Below are 19,659 nucleotides of genomic sequence, written 5' to 3'. Positions count from 1 at the left end.
GGATTGACTCTTTATCTTTCTGTCTGGTGCTTTTGTACTCCTGTGAGAAACCTGTAGCATATTTGTGGGTATTCACATTTCCTGATTTTGCCACTGGCTTCAGACTTTCCAGTTCCAGGGAGATTTTATTTCTATCTTTAATACATACAAGTCAAAACATGCAACTGCCTTCTCAACTCCTTCAGAATTTTCACAGGTTTATAGGCAAAAAGGTCATCTGCCTTAGGCAAAGGAACCTGCCAGGCACTCTCCTGTTAAACCTTCCCTGCTCTTTTATGAACATCCTGTTGTCATCTGATGCTGCCTTTCTAGATGGGTAGGCCTTCCTGGAGTATCCCAGAAATTGTTAAAAACATTTTTCTTCTTTGTGTACATGCAAACCTCACTGCATTTCATCCTGGCGTGGAACTATGGAACTATCAATAGCCCAGCACCACGAAGCTTTGAACCCTGTTACAAGTAGAAGAGTGTGTCGATCCCTTTCCTGAAATTTCCAGCTAGTAGCTGGGTTGCCAGAATAGCACAGCCTGTACTGAGATCCCGTTTTGTTTCAGAAAGCCTGAGAAAAAGTATGCAGCCATTAGTCTGACTGATGAGCCAGGACTTGGGTCATCCATGTCCAACAATGTAAGTCAGGGATAACAGCAGTTTTTCTGAAAAAAAAATTGAAGAGAAAACATTGTGGGAAGGTTGTTTGGTTTTTTGTTTTTGTTTTTTTGTTTTTTTATTTTTATTTTATGTGTGCTAGGGAAAGAAAATGTTGTCTTCCTAATGTAGCATTGGAAATGATTGCATCAAACACTAGCTGCTGCTGACACCTGCAAGCAACCTCACAGAGATACTGTGCTGGGCCATACTTAGCTTTCAAATTTAGAGAGACCACCGAGTCAAAATCTCCAGTGAGACAATGTTTGCTTTGTGCCTTCTGTCTTTGTGAAGCAATGCAGCAGATGAGCGGTCATTTCTCTGGGTCCTTGCATCAGGCCTCCTGCTATCTGAGGATCGATGTGTATTTAGGTTTTCTGTGTAGGCTGTGTTTTCCTTTTGCTGTATTAGCTGTGACGATGATACATAAGAACTAAGGAAGTCTGTGCTCGGATCCTGAGCAACTGCTGACAGCGTCTGCCTCCTGTGCTGAGGTTCACAGTGTTGGCCATCTGCAGGGCTACGGACCTTTTGCCCGGGGCTGGGAGCGAGAGGAGTGGCAGCAGAGGCACCTCCATCAGATTTGTCACCCTGGTCCCCTTGCTCTCACAGCCACAGATCAGGGAAAATCACAATTCAGGCACAGAACTGCTGGACTAATCCCTTTTTTTCTTTCCTTTCCTTTTAGAGAGACCATCTTTTGTGAAGAGACCAAGTAATTTGGCTGTAACTGTGGACGATAGTGCAGAGTTTAAGTGTGAGGCAAGAGGTGACCCAGTCCCTACAGTAAGATGGAGGAAAGATGATGGGGAATTACCAAAAGCAAGGTGCAGTACATGGAGTTACCTTTTTTATGACATCTAGCTTGGTATATAATGTAGTCATTCAGCATTTGACAGCTCACATTTCTTTTTCTTGAATGGCAAAGGCCTGGCTTGATCTATGAAGACATTTTTCATTACCAGTGAGCTCTATCTGAAGTTATAATTTATACTGAAACTTAAGAATGGCTTGTTCTCAAGCTTTTGTTATGACAACAAATGACAAGTACAACAAAAAATAACTAAGTTCAGTTAGTAATATCTGATACAGATTGATTCTTCACCTGAAGAGTCTTTTGTAATTACTAAAAGTTTTGGAGAATGTATAACAGATAGTTAATTAGTTTACAACATCAAGAGGTGTATCTTGGGATTGAAATTGATATAAAACATCGTCTGGTAATGTAGAAAGCTGCCTTGGTTATACATGTTTTTGTTACTAAATTTCCAATTAAATTTTTTTTCTGTAATTACTCTAAATCAGGCCAAAAAGTAAATCACCTTATTAAAAAGAAATACATTCGGTGATTGATAAATAGATAGATATATTGTTTATTTCTTTACTTTGAATTCCCAATTATCAGTTAAAAACATATTATGGGAGGGAATTGAAAGAAGAAACCCTGTAACAGTTGGTTTCAGCCATCCAAAACTATCTTCCCATTAATCTAGTCTATAGCTTTAATAAAATCTGTAGGGTTTTTAAGAGAAAAATGTACTTTGCATAAAGAGAAACACATTGACTTCATTATACAAAGAGAAAAAAGGTGACAAAAGGAGAGGAAATGGTAAAAGGCCACATTGTTCTTTTAAAAAAAATATTGAATGAATTGTGATTTATCTTGACTTTCAAGGAATTCTGATCTTCTTGAGAACAATATTTTCTTTTCAACATATTAAAAAAAATTAATCAGATTGAAAAAATATACAGAGAATAATAACTATTATTACATTTACTTGTTAGAAGAGTTCTAACAATTAAAACGTTCTGTGTTAAATGTTTACGATTGTATTACGCCAGTGAAACTCTACTGACATCAGTAAAAGTGACTTGCATTGCAAATGAAATGAGAATTGTGTTTTCAAATATTTAGATATGTTTTGCTTTTTAAAACTTTATTTTTACATTATAAATTTATAAGGATTTATACATAATTTTATTTTTAAGAGAAATGTAGGAATAAAAATATTTGAAAGCAAACTCACCATATTTTTACCCTTTACAGAAATTGTACAAAGTTCTATTATTCCTATTGATTGTTCATTACTATGTGTATTTAAAGATATGAAATCCGTGATGATCATACCTTGAAAATCCGGAAAGTTATGGCAGGAGACATGGGCACGTATACTTGTGTTGCAGAAAATATGGTTGGAAAAGCTGAAGCGTCAGCAACTCTAACAGTTCAAGGTAAGAATGTTTCTTTGCATAGTACTCCAATCTAGAATGAAGTTGATTTTTTTTCACAGCAACTTCAAAGAGTTGCTAAACGCAAACTAGTTGAGTCTGTACACATCTATTAGAGTTGCGACTTATGCAGGAACTCAATGCTCTGTTGCAAAAAAAAATGTGAAAATACAAATTCAGTGTGTGTTTAATTCTTAAGAAATTGAAGCACTTCCCATGTAACATTTTTTGTAAGCAGTCTTTACAGTACTGGGATGGGGAACTGAATATGTTTTGAACTTCAGTGTGATCAGAATCGTGCTACTTACAGTCTTTGTATCTGAAACCCTAACAGAAAGAAGAAAAACAGTGTTACCAAACTACGTAATTTTAACTCAAAAAGAAAGAGTTATAAATTAAAGTATCTACCAAATTTTTTCACTTAAATATAGTAAAGAAGCAGTGAATGATAAATCTGTTTGTGTATCTGTTAATAAACTAACCCAGACCACTGGAATTCCTTTTGATTTTTCATTATGAAAGTATGTCATTGCACTACTGTTTCTTTGTAAGGTAAAAATTCAGTGGAACTCAGTGAACTAATATGTATAAAAACCCTTCATTGCTTCTATATACACAATCCAGATGTTCACTATTCAGATAATCCCTCTCTTCCTTTCCTGGCTAGCAGACAGGCAATGATGTCATGCTGATGCTTTTTTCTAAGCACTGATGGTTCTTCTGTCCTTTTCTCTGTTCAGTGGGAATTAGTCATTATGGAGTTCTGGGGAAGTACAGGCTTAAAAGTTTTTATTTGGTAACAGGCCTCTATTTTGACACATTTACTGTAACAGAAAAGGTCTTGTCCTTAATCTGCTCTCCTTTTTCTCCCAGAAACATTTGGTGTCCCTAACGTCTGTAGGAAAATCGGTTTTATTTTGTTGAAGCTCTCATAAAACCAAGAATTTTGAGATGTTCTCTTTTGTTAGTCATCATGATGTTTATACATCAAAACTGACACCTTATGTCTGCAAAATAACCAGATCTTATGCTCAGTGTTTTAGTATGAAAGATTAACACGTGATCAGTAAGCACAGTTTGTTCAAAAGAAAAAGACTGAATTATTTTTGAAATGTTGTTTCATTCTGAAGATCACATCTTATATCAACTGTTAATCTTATAAAATATTAATATTAAGAAAATTTGCTTTATGACTGGTTGAGCAGTTATATTTCTGGAAATGAGCTATTGGTACCCCTGATCCTTCATAGTCCTATTCAAAATAATAAGAAAACTCCCATTTAGGTTAATGGTGCTACTTAGATATAAAATGATAGAAGTATGTAGATGGTAGAGATCTAGAGTGAGATCTTTTGTAATTTGGCAATAAAATGGTACTTTTAAGGAATATGATCATAACCTGTCTCAATTCACTGAGATTTTTTTTTTTTTTTTTTTAAGTACTTGTATTACACCGTAGATATTTACATTGTAACAGCTTTGCTCTGCGGATACTGTTATGGGATAATTTGTTTCCCAGTGTGAATGGATTACCTCCTGAGCCATTTGTCTGTAATAATCGCGTAGGAGAGATTGATGTGTGAAACTGTAATGTGCAAGGCCAATTTGTAGTTGGTAATGTAGTAAATTATGATCATAATCCATTTATCAGAGTAGCCATAAGACCTAGTTTTATGGAAAGAAGAAGAAGGACTCCTCTAGAAAACACGCATTTTCCATCAAGTTTTTTTCCCGTTTTTTTCCCATTTTTTTCCTCCTTCTCCACTTTTTCCCTCTTCTCCCTTCCTCTTCTGTTGTTCTAAACACTTCTTTTTTCTAAAGGGTCAGGTTTTTTGGCTATGCTCCATCTAGAGAAACAGATTTGATCTTGTTTCAGTGCTAAGATGAAATTGATCTGGCTGTTCATGGACACAAAACTCTTTGAGGAGAATTTTATTTTTTTTTTGTATGAGTACTGTTTTTTCCAGGTGATTTAGGGAATGGAAATGACAAGTCTTTTCTGCACCTTTGGTAATTGTGATGTGATCTGTTGACTGTAGGGTTTAATAAATGTGTGTTCTGCTATGCCAGATAGAGTTATTTCGGTCACATATTTGTAACCAGAGGGCTGTGTTGCAAATCATGGCCTCAGAAGTTACAGCTGCCACTGTGCAGACTTGTTAAACTCTTCAAAGGCCAAAGAGGGTGTTTAGGTTGGTTTGGGGTTTTCTGTGGGGGGTTGGTTTGGGTTTCCTTCCCCCTCGGTATCTCAGCAATAGGCTGTGGTGCTTTCATGCCAGACTAAATGCCAGAGACAGAATATAGAAGTTGGTAACCCCAGAAGATGCGTGTCCGTGTTAGGAAAGGGAGAGTCCTCGCCTGCCAAGCGTCTGTACGCAGTGGAACCGCTGCGCTGAGTGAAACACGGCAGGCGGCAGAAAGGGCTGTGAGCAGCGCTCGTCGGGATGCTGCTCGGGCCTTAGGGCTGGTAGCACTGCCAAGAGGAGGACATATCCTCTTCTATACTCGTCATTTTTCAGGCCTCAAGCACTGTGGTTGACTTGTGTATGTTCTGCACTATACAGGGTTATCCAGGGTATCAAAAAGTGGAGCGTGGAACACTGGGGCTAACTGAGATACCGAGGTGTGAAGGATGCGTTAGTGAGATGCGGTGAATAGCTGACCTGGTGTCTCGGCAGGGACCCAGGGCGGCTCTGACCCTGACTGATCTAGCAGATGTTGGAGAGCAGGGTGCGTGCCCTGCCGTGCTCCTGTCTCAGGAAGACTGCACAGCACTGCCTCTGAGCTAGGCGAAGGGGCCCAGTCTGTGTCCGTGGACTCGGAACTGTCAGCTCGGGTAGTTCAACTGTGTATAATAGGACACTAACTGTACAAAATACAAAAGAGGGGAGGGAATATAATTTCCATTTTAATGTTCTTCCTGCTTGTGGCATCAGCATCACAGATTCTGGTTATTGGAATCAGTTTTTTCCATTATACAGACTCCTAACTTTGGGTATTATAAGTGTTTCCTGCGTGAAGTACAGATGCTATATTTTTATTGCAATTTCAGTCATATTCTTAAACCAAATTTGGAGTTCTGTATTGACAGAAGTTTGAAACCTTCACTCAGTCTTTTACTATCGCAGCTTAAAAGCATTTCCATCCTTGAAACTGTTTGTCAAGTTACCTTTTTTTCTCCTTGAAAATTAAATAGTTAAGAAATTGTACTCCTGCTGTTGTTTGCATTTTCCTAAAATTAGAGTGTCTCTGTCCACTGTTTTCATTTTGCAGCAATGTGCAGTGCATATGTAAAGCATTCAGAGATGTTGCTAAATACATGTGGAAGCATTTCATTCAGGAGATGATTAATTATTAAATAAATACCCCGGTCAATACAAACTTCCAGGAAGCAGATGAGAGTGCAGTACGTTATATATTACTAATACATTATATTTTACCAAGTAGCTGATGTGCTCCAGAAAAGGGATACAATGGCCAGAAGTGCATCTCTGGAGGCAGTGGATTTCTCTCTTGCTCTAGCACTAAGCAAGTTGGATATATTTATTGTGTATGTATTAAATATATATGCAAGATGCTTTTCGTGTTTTCACAGGGATTTCTGATTTGCTTAGTTTTATGCCTTGAAGCGGGGCTGTAGAAATTATAATAATTTCATTTTTAAGTATTTCATTATTATATATGTAAGTGAAGCCCATGTTACTAAGACACACAAAATTACCAAAAATGAATGCCTCAGAACTTGAGTTCTAAGAGAGAATTAGTTTTACCATTTATGCAAATAGAAGTAGGACTTCTTCAAGAATCAACAAATTTCACATTTATCCACAAAAATTCTTTTAAATAAATCTAAGAACCAAAGGTTTTACATATTTTCCCCTACCTCCATTTGCTTTGCCTCCATTTGCAGTACTTAATTAGGCTTTTTTAACATCTAATTTTGTAATAAGTTTATAATTTATGCTGAAATGAATTTTACTCTCTGATAAAAGTGCAAATAGTGGCTCCAGTGGAAGTCTTGCTATGCAGTTGGCCAAGAACCATTATAACAATGATAGTGTAGTTGCTACTCAGCAGGAAATAACAGAAAAACAGGTCAAGTAGGTCAGTTGAGTTGAGGACTTCACAAGAATAATACCGATGCTGTGGCTGTTGGTGACGGTTGGTCGGTCACCAGCAGGTTGGTAGTGAACAACAATCCTCAGACTTTTTGTTGTTAACTCAAGCAGTGGCTCTGGAGGAGCTTGCAGTACTTGTTACAGTGCCATGCCTAATATGCACCTAAACACGTAGCAGCAGTGACTGAACTGTAAAATGTAAATTTTGCCATTCAGAGGCACTAAACACGTTCAGTGTTATCAGTTTGGCAGGAAAAAAGAAGAATTCCTATGGAAATTACGCTGGCCAATTCATATTTTACAGTGGTGATCTTTGATATCAAAGTTTTTTAGTTTACGCTGTCATTAATTTAGGGTTAACAGAGCTTGTCTGCAAGATGGATAGTGAGCTGAACTTTGACTAGTCAACTGACAAGGAATTTTAACCTGAAAAGGTGGCACATGCTTCAGGTCTGGAATTTCCTCCTCCTTGTACTTTGTACAAAGTAGCTTCAAGGCACGCCAGACATCTATTTGATAAGGCTTCTGGGTAGGGCTGAGAATACCACCCGCAATGAAAAGGAATAGGATTTGCTCTTTTTATCTATCAGATACCATATAAATGTTTCCACTGTGTCAGGCCACTGGTACACATTATAAGTTGACTGTAGATGTAATTGCTTTATAGGCGTCTGAGCTACCTACATTAAAATAACAAAGACAAAATTCAGATTTTTATGGGTTTACAAAAAATGCTGTTGAGGTATATGGTAGTTATTATGTGTTGCAGTGGATGCCTCACAGTATCATCGGTAAATTTAACCACTCAAGTTTTAAAAGTAGGATTTGGATATAAATCTGAACTTGTCTACATGGTGTCTCTTCAAGTCAGTATTTCTCCTTTTGAATGAACTGATTTTAGGCCATATTCTGTCTTCACTCCCCATGAAAGAGGAAGGAGGAATAGTGATTTTCCTATGAACTTCAGGATTTTTTTAATTAATAAACTTTTGGCAGGATGAATGAGGGAAACCATCTCTTGTGATTTGTATAGCTTAAAGATACAGCCCTTTCTCCCTCAATGACTGCAGTAAACTATGACAGTAATTCAGATGTGTATCAAGGTTCTGAGGATTCTGACTGCCACCTATTTCTTGTGAAAGAATATAAATCTTAAAAGTTAATCAGAAGGAACTGAGGAAACTGTATGAAGAAGAAATTAGTGCCCTGAAGGTGCTTGTTCTACTCATACAAGTGATGAACACTGAGATTCCTGAAGCATTTCTAAAATACAAGAAAGAAGAAATCGGTAAATATTTTAGCAAAATGGAAAAAAAAAAAAAAAAGATTTATAGTTGTTTCAAATTCATATAATATATTTTAATAAATAACTGCTTCTATGTTTTTTAAGATTTTAATGGAGTTTTATTTTTTTTACATAGAGTGTCATAAGAGTGATAGCAATTCCTTACACGGAAATAACACTTTAAAACTTTTGAGATTCTTTCCTGCAAGATAGTACTTTGAAACAAGGACTTGAGACAGGTGTTTCTGAGCAAGTAGAACAGAAGCAGTCCAAATAATTTGGAGAAACATTACTACAAAGATCAGTTGAAGCTAGAAGCTTTCTCCGTCTGGAAGGGTTTTATTTACCGTAAAGTTCTTAAAAATTCTACCTTTTAATCTCTTAGTGCAGAGAACTGAAGAAAGTAGATTTGTGTAGCATACTTAAGCACTCAATTAAAAAGTAGCAAAGAAAATTTGAAGACTGTTTTCTAGAGTCTGCAATTTCCTGAACCCCGTGGCTCAAATCAGTTGGTTTTGAACCAGGCTTCACTGTTGCAGACTTTATTTTGTAACTGCTGTTCTAAAAATAACATTTCGATAATTCTGTGTTTGCAATAAACAAAGTAGAATTTTACTACAAGTTGTTGAGTTTTCAGATTTTTGGTTTTATGCATAAAATTAAATAGAGAGCAAGGAATAACAGTTTTCATTGGTTGTTCATTAAACAATACTCCTGCTATATGTTCATTCTGAAATAAACTTAGGTTTTATTAAATTATGCTAAACATCCATAAAAAGGTAATACACACTTTATTTTTTCCTTGTTTATAGCCTGTAAATAATTTTCATAAGGACTGTACAGTGACAGTGCACTCTCTTATTTTTGTTAGTTTAAATGCATCATTAAAGTCAGTCATCTCTGAATTGGTTCTTGACAAAAAAACAGCTGACTTACAGTAACAGTGTATTCAAACATTATTTTGTTAAGCTGTTTTGAGTGCCACTTGTTACTGGTGAATTATGTTTTGTTTGAATAATAATTTTTTTTATTGCTAGGTGCTGAATAACTCTCAAATAAAGTATCTTGCAGTCTTTATACATGAACTAGATCACCTAGTAGGCTCAGTATCAGAATCTAACAGTGCAAGAAAAAAACATCTTCTTCAGGTTAAACTGCTAAATATCAATACGCTCACATTCTTTTCTGCAGGAGGTATCTGTGTACTCTGTTTGTCCCTATGATGGCACATTAATTCCCAAAGTTTGGGGTGATTTTTTTTTTTTTTTTCTCCATTTAAGCATGGAATAGGATGAGAGGATTGAGAAGAAAAAAAATCAAAGCTGTCTGGATGGACATCATGTCACTTGTCCTCATCATTGTCCTATGCTTTCTAAACACAACATAGAAGGGGATTCCATTCTCTTTGCATCTTTCAGTGTCATAATGAGAGCCCAGTTAGGGCTTGCATCTCCTCAAATTAAACAGCCGCTCTCTCTTTTGACACAGTTAAGGTAGTGCATTGATACTTGGGTCTCCCTACAGAGAAAGAAGTCACCTGGGAGTTCTGCTGTGGCCCAGTCTTCCACCAGCAAGGTCTGATGGCCTTTTCTGTACCTCTTCCTTCAGAGTTCTTTGGTCCTCAGATCTTGTTGGTTTTTTTCCTCAAAGAGTATCACCAATCTAACTAAAGTCTAAACCTCAAAACATATTTGCTAATATCCCTAGACCATCATAGCTGCAGCAACACTTTTGTTCAGACTACCAGCAATTTTTTATAGTATTATTGTGCTTTTACAGAGGTGAACCACTGCTTTGCTGTATGAAAATCAGGCTGAGTGTCCCTGATTTTTTATGTTTTATTTTATTTTATTTTATTTTATTTTATTTTTACACATCGTGTGTACTTCCTTAAGGAACCTTTCTGTCTCCATCACAGTACAAATTTCCAGTACCTGATGGATAACTCTGGCTTGTATAGAATTATTACATGTTGTATTTTTTCTACATATAATTAAAATTTGTTAATATATCAGTTACCTTCCTGTTAATATTATTAAAAAATAAGTTCACCTATCAGTGTCCCATATGTAGACTTGGGTTGTCTCTATGTGGCGGGGGTGGTGCCTCCATAAAAAGAAGTCTAGATATCTTTTGAAATACGTATCTAATTCAGATTACAGTATTCCGTACTGAATATTGCATGCCTAAAGTAACATTTTTTAATGATCAAAAGTTACTGCACTGTAGAGATTGTCCTTCCATTTTTAGTGTGTGTTTGGTATTCATTGATCATGGGGCTTTGGCCACTTTTCACACGTAGCTTTAACATACTATAAGAAGGTTGCTATGGATTTTAGGTACTGCTTTCCAAGAAGAAATCTGTGCTATCATAAACAGCTGGGAAAAAAAATCCCACTATGTTTCCTTTTCAGCTCTACTATCTTTTACTATAAGTCAAAAAATGCAGTAGGAAGCTCCGAAGAATTCTTCAAATAGTATTCAGCTATCATAATCTTTTTGTACTTCTGCACAGCTTATTTTAAATTCATCTATCTTTTTTCACTCTTCTAAAAGGCTTTAGTATAAATATTTGTAGCCACAACTACTTAGATTGCAGCAGTGACCAAAATTACCTCAGTTCTTTTTAAACACAGGGGAAGACAACTCTTCTCCAAAAAGAGAAGCCTGGGAAACAGGACTCCACAGTTTACTGCATTACTCTGGGATTTTTTAAATAGATAGAATTAGACTTGTCCCAAGTGTGCTCTCTAAATGGTATTTGGTTTATAGGATGGTTTGGGAGGACCCAGAGTAAGGAAGGAGGAGGGAAGACTAGGAGAGGAACTGCTGGAAGACCTTCCAACCCCCATATTTCTATCTCCATTTTTCAGATTTCTTGTCACCTCAAGGCAATGACTACAGGATTTATAAACATTTTAAACTGTGTACTACATGTATTAACCTGAGAAGGGCTACCTTTTAAACCCACACTGTAAAGTCTATTTCCACGTTTTGGATTTTTATCTTAGAAATCTTCATTGACTCATGTAGGAGAGATTATGAACTTTCTTATTTTGTAGCTAGTAACAGCAAATAGTTGCAAATCAGTTGCAAATAAAAAAAAAATCACGAGTACTCTTCACACAAATTTTTGCAGTAGGTTCCTCCCCCACACACAAATGCAAGCACACACACACTTGTGTAGCCCTTTTCATCTTGACTTTTTGAATATTTTAAATGAAAGATTTGTTAGTCTGCTGTGAAGCAGGCATTAATATAATATAGTTCTACAACTGAGACACAGCTGAGATAGATCCAGATTTTACTGCCCAGCCCCATCAATTAGAGTTGAGGAGGGAAACACCTCTCAGCCTAAATTAAAGCTCAAAATGGCCAGAAATCCATAAGGAGTTAATGCTGTTTGATAGCTCTTGAAAACAGAATAGCACTCAAGCAGGGGTTTGGTTAATGCACAGATCTTGTGCTGTTTATCAGCAGAGGGTGGAGTTTAAGCCACCAGAGTAGAGAAGCTTAGTGACATTTTAATGTCGATAATGAAACCAACAGACGGTTGAAACAAATTGCTTGTTGCTCCCGCTGCAGAGCTAAGAGCAAATACCTTCCTGCTTGCTGCTAAAGGGAGAATCGTTGACTTTGAATCCATGGCACTATCAGTTGATCTCTAAAATTGGTTCTGGAGTTGATAATGTTCAACTGCCGCACTGTGTGTGTTGTGACATACATGTTTAGGTACGTGTTCTAAAGCCACATCCTCGCTTGTCTGTCCCTGGTATGTGTACCAGCTCGAGATGCACTTACATTTCTGAGACTTTATTTGTACTGTTGGCACCAAGGAGCAATACTTGCCTTTTTCAGTCATCACACCACTTTCTCCCAGAGCACGTTAGCTCTCCTGAGTACACATAGGCACCCGCCCTTTTTCTCTGAGTACCAAGTCAAGAAGCGTAAGCTAAATCCATCCTGCCAGGCATGTGCCCCATGCTGAAAATGGGAGACTGTATTCTGCCCTGCACGGTCAGGGTGAGTGCCATGGGGATGTGGTTACCAGGTTTCCAGACTGCAGCTGGCTCGTGGCTGCTGGCTCGGAGCGCCGCCGGGCAGCGCACGGTGCGAAGCGCAGCCGCAGCCCGCCGGTGCCCGAGGAGCCGCACGTTGGTGTAGGGCACAGACTGATTCTGAGTTACTGCCCAGCAGGTGACAAGTCTTCACTGTTCAGACAGAAGAGGGAATGGGGGTCAATTTTAAACAAAACCCAAATAAATACAAGTAAAAAATAAAAACTCATTGGGAATAAAAAATCCTCATATGTTGAGGAACACAGCAGCTAACTGATACTGACATTTTCCCCTTCCTAACTTCTCTGTGCATGAACCTGAAACGTTGTTACATGTTTCTAGGTTTCTGCTACTTCTAAGGGTGATCTTACTATCTGAACTATTTTTCCTAATACTCAGTCAACTACTTTCTTTCTTAAGTTCATTCTCATACATACAGTACCATTATAGAAAACAATTAATCTGTTTCTTTTCCAATCAGTTAGATTTCTGTCTTCTTGCCTTTGGTAACTTTGAAGTTACCATAGTCACTTGTTCCTTTAAACTTAAGAAGTACTTACCTGACACATCAGCAGTGATCCCAACCAGAATATTTCCAGTCATCATAAATGTAATAAACCATGATCACTCCCTTGCTGGGGGTTTGGAATTGCAAGTCATCACTTTTGATTTGAAACCTCAAAAATCTCATGTAAACATTTTGCCTCAACTCCATGGCTGTGGCATGCCTGGTGCCAGACTGTTAGACCTTTCCTCAGAAGTTTGTATTGCACTGTATCACACTTAGTGCTTCAGGACTACGTACTTTTGAGGCATTCATGGTGAGTAAGGGTGTCCCAGTCTGATCTTACATGAATGTGAATTTTAGCAGAAAATCTGGGAAAATATGAATTATTTATATATGTATCTAGACCTCAAGCAGTGACAGTTGAAAATGGAGAGACCAGTGAGGATGAAAAGCAATATAGCCCAATTCTTTTGTAATGTACCTGGTGTTATTTTCCCATATTTTTCACATGTTGAAGCCAGGAGACAGCTGAGTGGCAGCATTTATATTTTTTCAGAACAAGAGATTTTGACCTTTGTTTATTTCTCTGTAGAAAGTGATACTTCACACAAATGACTGCAGGGAGATGTGGTTATCAAGGATGTTGGGTGTTTCAGATTGTTCTGATAAGAATAAATAGCCTACAAATCACTAGATAAGAAATTAAACATGGCACATTGTCTTAAACTATCTCCCCTAATAATAGTTCTTGCAAAACACCAACATAAATATCTGGTAGTCATGTTGCAGAAGGGTGTTCAATGGACCTTGTTCAGATACTTGAAGATAAAAAGTAGTTAATTAGATTTCAGAGTTTAGTTGACTTAGCAGTGAAACATATTTATGAACAGAAAAGGTTGGCAGCTTTATAGCTGAATTTTTGTTTGGAATAAGGGAAGGAATTGGAAAATAAAATTGTTCAGTATTTATTTATTTTTTTTAAGGAGTGAGCAGTCAGAGTTTGACCAGTTTGCTAAACGTACTCGGATTCTCACATTTCCTCATCATGTTACTCTAGTACCCAAATTTTCTGTACCCACTCATTTCAGACAGAGGTTATAAGCAGTGGTTTTGTCACCCACTGATTTCATACTGAGATTACAAACAGCTGAATTTCAGCTGTTCTATCAAACTGCAATGCTCCATGACAGATAACGTAGCACTCTCTATACCTCTCTCTGTTGCTAGCTCGGGAGTTTCTCCTCTTGCAGTGTCTAGTCTCTACCTGACCAAGCCCATCAGCAATGCATGCTCCTGAGGTCTGCTGTCTTTTCCAGCACACAGGCTCATACTCACATCCCATCTCCTACCAGTTTGGTTCTACAGGCACATTCAACCTCTGATATTAGTCATAAGGCCAAGGACTTATACAGAAGCTAAAGACTGTATATGAGCTTGATTGTTGTATGTAATTATTGGCCTGAAGTTTGGGATTGTTTCATTTCTCTGGTATAGAATTATACTTTCTTGCTTCCTTTATGGTAGCCTCTATGGGTGTCTATCTGTTCTTGAAGATGTGGAGATTTTTATTTAAAATAATCAAAAATGAAACACGTTGAGAATAAATCAAAATTATTCAGCTTGTGTCAGCTGAATAACAGGATATCTTCTGAGCACCTGGAAAGTATTAATAAATAATAATAGTCAGAATAATAATTAATGAGTATTTAATGTGCAGAACAAAATACTGGTTAGTAATAAAGAACCACCTTGAATCTCAGGATCTCAAAACCATCTTGTTAATATAAGTGAATGAAAATTTCTGTAATTTTACTCTCTTTGAGATAGATAATTACTACCACAGCTTTCAAGAATGGAGTACTTGAAATTTACAGCTTGTTCAAAACCAGACTAAGAAATAGACACAACCCTGTAATATTTAATTCAAGATATGAGGAAACCAGTGAATTATAGAGAAACATTAGATCGACATTCACAGTCAGTCACCTTTGTGAGAAGAATTACAAAAACTGGTGTTCAGAGACGTAGGCATTACACATGGCATGTTAAGATCTCCTATGTACCTGTAGAGAAGGGCTGAGACAACAGTGCCTGCACAGCTTGGAGGAGAGATAGCTTTGGGGGTGACATGAAAACAGCCCCCAACACCTACAGAGAGGTTGTTGGTAAGATAGAGCCAGGCTCGTCACGGTGGTGCATGGTGGAAGGACAAGAGACAATGGATTTGGGTAGAAACAAAGGAGATCGAGGTTGGATATGAGGAGAAATTTCTTCACTGAATGGACAGTCAAGCAGCAGAGCAGGTTGCCCAGAGAGGCTGTGCGTTCTCACTACTTAGAAGCTGTCAAGACCCAACTGGATCAAGCCCTGTGCAACCTGGTCTGACCCCATAGCTGACCCCGCTTGAGCAGGAGCTTGGACTAGAGACCTCCAAGATTGCTTCCAACCTGATTATGCTACAACCCAACAGCACTGCATCTGATACAACAGTGCTCCATTAATATCTAGCAACTATACTAGTCTGTAGTTTAAGTTCTAAAACTGCAATTTCCTACTCCTGCGAGTGGATTTAATGATTACAATAGTCCCAGTGAGGTTGATAGAATTGCTGGCACAAATAAGGCATTAAAAGATCACATCACTAGTCTGGAAACCACTTTTCTTTTGGTTTTTGTTCAGTGACTGGACACGTTTTCCTTGAAAAACCTCACATGTCAAGGAAATTATTTGAAAGGCAAAAATATTATTCCTTTGGTATTTGTGGTTTTACATGCTGACTTCCTATCTTTACAAACAGGTTATTCCCCCTAATTGCCATGTTCACAGCCATGATTAACACAGGGAAAATTAAATTACTTTATAATTGAAAATGCTGTCAAATAAAATGTGCCATAATAGAGGAAAACCTATTTACTTCTCAGATTTAGTAACCATAGATATTAATAGGATGTAAATCAAATTGAGAAAGTTGTCTTTTTTGTAGTTGTTGCTATTAGTGTTGTTCTTTTAAACCATGTGATGTTCTTCTGACAGAACTGTTTATATTTTTCTACGAAATTTCATCCTTTGCCCTTGCCACAGATTTGCAAGCAATGTGATGCCCTGTTTCTATAGGGATTTATTTTCATGTATCAGTATCCCCTCTATTTGTACAGGTGGGCAAAAAAATACATTTGCTTGACAGGTTTATTTTTGACCTACAATAACAAAACCATCTGGTAAAAAAAAAAAAAAAAGTGGAAATTCAGCACTTAGAAGTTAATTTAATTTTTAGGAATGTAATTGAGCAATCAAGACAGATTTCTACCTGTTAGAGATTTTCAAGTAAGCTTTCAGTAGAAGGCTTAGGCAGCTTTGCATTGCTACCAAGAAGGCTGAACTTTTCTCTTTTGGCACTACTTGCGTAATGGAAAATCGGTAATTTAGAGTTACTTCATCGGTACGAGAATTGCAACCCGTGAAGTCTCTTATCAGGCTGTTTCATGTAGAATGAGAGTTGTGTTTTATGGAGAAGCACTTCTAATTCCATAGCAGGTCAGATTGTAATTGCAAGTTTAAAGAGCTTTTCAGTTAAAAATGCGTGGTTGCTTGGTAATACGCTTACACATGATCAAGAGAAGCCAGGAGCTGAGTCTTGGGGATGAGCGTATTTCTCTCAGGAATTCTTGTGTATCATTTCTTGGCTACTCCTCTCACAAATCATTGACTTGCAGATAATCTGAGCAGAATAATGCAAGCTGATTTTCTCTTTGAGAAATACTGAACACACACACACACACACACACACACACACACACTTCACACACACACACACTTAGATAAGGCTAATGTACATCCAGAATACTTCCTTAAAATTTCAAATCTTTGAAAAATGGTAATTTCACCTTCCTCTTTTGGGGATTGCCTCTTTAAAAAAATGTCTCCAATAATATAAACCCCATATTCTCTATATGATCTGGTTTTGGTGCATTCAGTTGCAGCTTCTTGCCTTCAACATGATCCAAATTCCAGTATTATATCTGATTCTCTTTCTGCTTCATTTTCATAATACAGCTGGAGTCCTCTGTATTTATTTGAACAGGGAGCCAGTATTCCTCATGCCTAATGAATGTTGGCAGACTAGATATTATTAGTTTCCTCCATGTGTTTTATCAGAGGACAGTCTGTTGCAGGTGCTTACCAACTCAACATACAAGTGTATCCTGCTGAACAGTAGTTTTACTCTCAACATAAAGTGATAAGATGAAAGTGTTGAAGGGCTTGGTATTTGTAGCATGCATTCAAAATATTATGTATTTTTTTACTTTTACTGTAATTATCTTATACCACCTACCCTTTTTTGAATGACTTTTTGTCAGTATCCCTGTATGTTTTTAAAATGCATGATTTTTATGTTTTTATTTTCCAATCTGTTCTTTCAGTTAGTGATACATGGTTGCAATGCTTTCTAATGTGCCTTTCCTTTATAAGCAAAGTTAGCCTTCCAGGACCTGTGCCATTTCAAAGTTCATGAAAATTTCCAACTATAGTTGAAAGATAATTTAATATTAGTTAATTTACTACTGACAGTTTCTGTTGGAAAATCTATTATTTTGCAATAAATCTGTGGGTTTGAATATTTCAATGAAATTGAGGTTGGGGGGGAAGAAAAGGGTTAAGATTGTTTTCAAATTAATTTTAATTGTGATTTACTTTGTATCTGCAGTTTAATAGTGAGCATTATGACCTTGATACAGTGATCTTATACTAACGAAATTGGTGTGTGGGCCACACACAGTGCCTCAGTATATTATTAATTTTTCAGTAAACATCCTTTGTAGTAGGTATTATCCTAAGAAAAGTATTTTCCATTTGTAGATGTTTGAATGATTTAGAAAGGGTGTAAATGTTCCATTTCAGCAATGTTGCAGATTGATATTTACTGCAGATTTCAAGTTAAGTTTACCATGGAAAGCTCTTGATGCAGATAATTAATGATAATATGAAAATAATTTTACTCAAGGTTACACAATAGTTCATTGGCAAGTCTTGGAGCAGAACCCAGGTTGCCTGACCATTATTTCAGTCTGTTTCCCATTTTTCTTTACAACCTGTTTTCATCATTTGACAGAGACTTCTGCTTAAAAATCAAATAAAAAATATGTGGTTTAACATTTTAAACCTATTTTTCATATATCAGAATAGATATCTGCTTTCTAAGGTCCTTACCAAGGGTACTTTTTATTTTTACTTTTTTTAATTTTGCTTTATTCTTTGCTTTGTTTCATGTCTATTCAATTTTATTTATTCCATGTTTTCTGTTTGTTTTGTTTTTATTTTTAGTTGTGTCTGGTAAGTTGAAATTTTATTGGCCATCTTCTAGTCATCGTATCACTGTGACGGGAACTTCTCCTCCCCTTCCCATCCATCCCCTTCCATGTCCTTCAACCAGTCAGCTCCCATCTTTTACTTGTTATTGACAAGACACATCGCACAGAATAAATTCTGCATGAAGTATGGGTAACTTAATGGCAAAGAGAAAGGTAATGGGTTGCTAACTTTCTGTCTGTTTTTACATGACATAACAAGTCAAATCCTAATGTCTTATTTCTTCAGTGACTGCATTAGTTGAACTTCAGAGTGTTCTATAAAAAATAAGTTTTGTTTTAAAGGTCTCAAGGTTGCAAGTTGTTCTGTCCCTAAATGGATTATTATTTCAGCATGTTTTGCAGTATATTCATCACATACCACACATATGTGACCTAAGGTGTGAAAGCAAACTGAAGTTAAATAAAGGATAGTGAAAATGCTTCCAGTACAGTGAATATTGGATGAAATTTAATAACAAAGATTCACTTAAACCTGTTTTCATTCTTCTGACATTGAAGCTAATGGGATTTTTATTATTTACCTTAATGGCAATAGATTTAGAATAATACACATATGCATAATACACATATATATTTAGAATAATATACATACAAAATGCATATTTAAAATAATATAGAGAGAAACATATACCTATTTACATTTTATAAATTCTACCGTGGTTACCTGAAAGACTGAATTTCCCCTCTTTTTCTGTGTTCAGTAGTCCCTGAATGGTCATCTTCAGGTACCAGAATCACAAGCATTTAGCTATTTTGCTGGTAGTTGGAACTTTTTTAATCTCTTTATAGCTGTACCCATTCTCAAGTTCAACAAAATCTGAAACCTTATAAATCCTATGCAGTAGCACAGGATTTAGAAACCTTCAGTTTCATTTTGTGTACCATTGTGTCACAGACTACACAGACTAGTACAGAACCAGACAAGCCCTAAATTTAACTATATGCTAAATTTATTCTTGTCATTAGAATCCAGCAGCATAACAAAGGTGCTTCACCCTCATCTCCATTTTCCCCATCATACCTTACAACCCTGTGGCAAACCCCCAGCAGTTTTACCTTCCATTCTAAATTAAGCATGCTGTCATGTCAAAGTCTTCCCACATCTTCTTCCGAGGTATTGATTGAACATTTCAGAGCTAAATGTTTTGAAGTCTGCTAATTGCTGTAGGTCAGTCTCACCTTCACTGTGGGTAGTTTCTTATCTAAGGAAATTCTAGAAAAGGTAGCATTTGCATCCAAATGTAAGTAATAAAATGTTGTGCTTTAAAAATTCCTCCCACAGCAGGAGGGTCATAAGAAGAGCATATTTTAATATGAACTCGATAAGGAGCAGAGACACAAGGCATGAGGAACCGATAACTGAAAGTATAGGCCCACAGGAACACTGAAAGCAAAGTTTTTAGAAAGGACTTTGAGTGTTATTGAATTAATTCTAGACAAAGCCACA

The 19,659-nt window shown here is 36.8% G+C and overlaps 1 protein-coding gene across 7 annotated transcripts in view; it reads left to right on the top strand.

Moving 5' to 3' along the window:
* The window catches only part of ROBO1 (roundabout guidance receptor 1), a 740,888-nt gene that overhangs the window by 656,391 nt on the left and 64,838 nt on the right, over window positions 1–19,659 (top strand). For 6 of the 7 annotated variants that reach the window (XM_032989487.2, XM_032989502.2, XM_032989494.2 and 3 more), the window contains 3 exons: window positions 1,334–1,472; window positions 2,750–2,877; window positions 18,166–18,174. In XM_032989487.2, the coding sequence (XP_032845378.1) occupies window positions 1,334–1,472; window positions 2,750–2,877; window positions 18,166–18,174 (276 nt within the window). The remainder of the gene's footprint in view (window positions 1–1,333; window positions 1,473–2,749; window positions 2,878–18,165; window positions 18,175–19,659) is intronic. The other variant, XM_032989478.2, reaches the window with a different exon arrangement.

Source organism: Tyto alba, unplaced genomic scaffold (genome assembly GCF_018691265.1).
Source record: "Tyto alba isolate M040663 unplaced genomic scaffold, T.alba_DEE_v4.0 Super-Scaffold_14, whole genome shotgun sequence".
Taxonomy (NCBI): domain Eukaryota; kingdom Metazoa; phylum Chordata; class Aves; order Strigiformes; family Tytonidae; genus Tyto; species Tyto alba.
The sequence above is the reverse complement of the archived record's forward strand: the minus strand, read 5'-3'. Positions and strand labels throughout refer to the sequence as shown.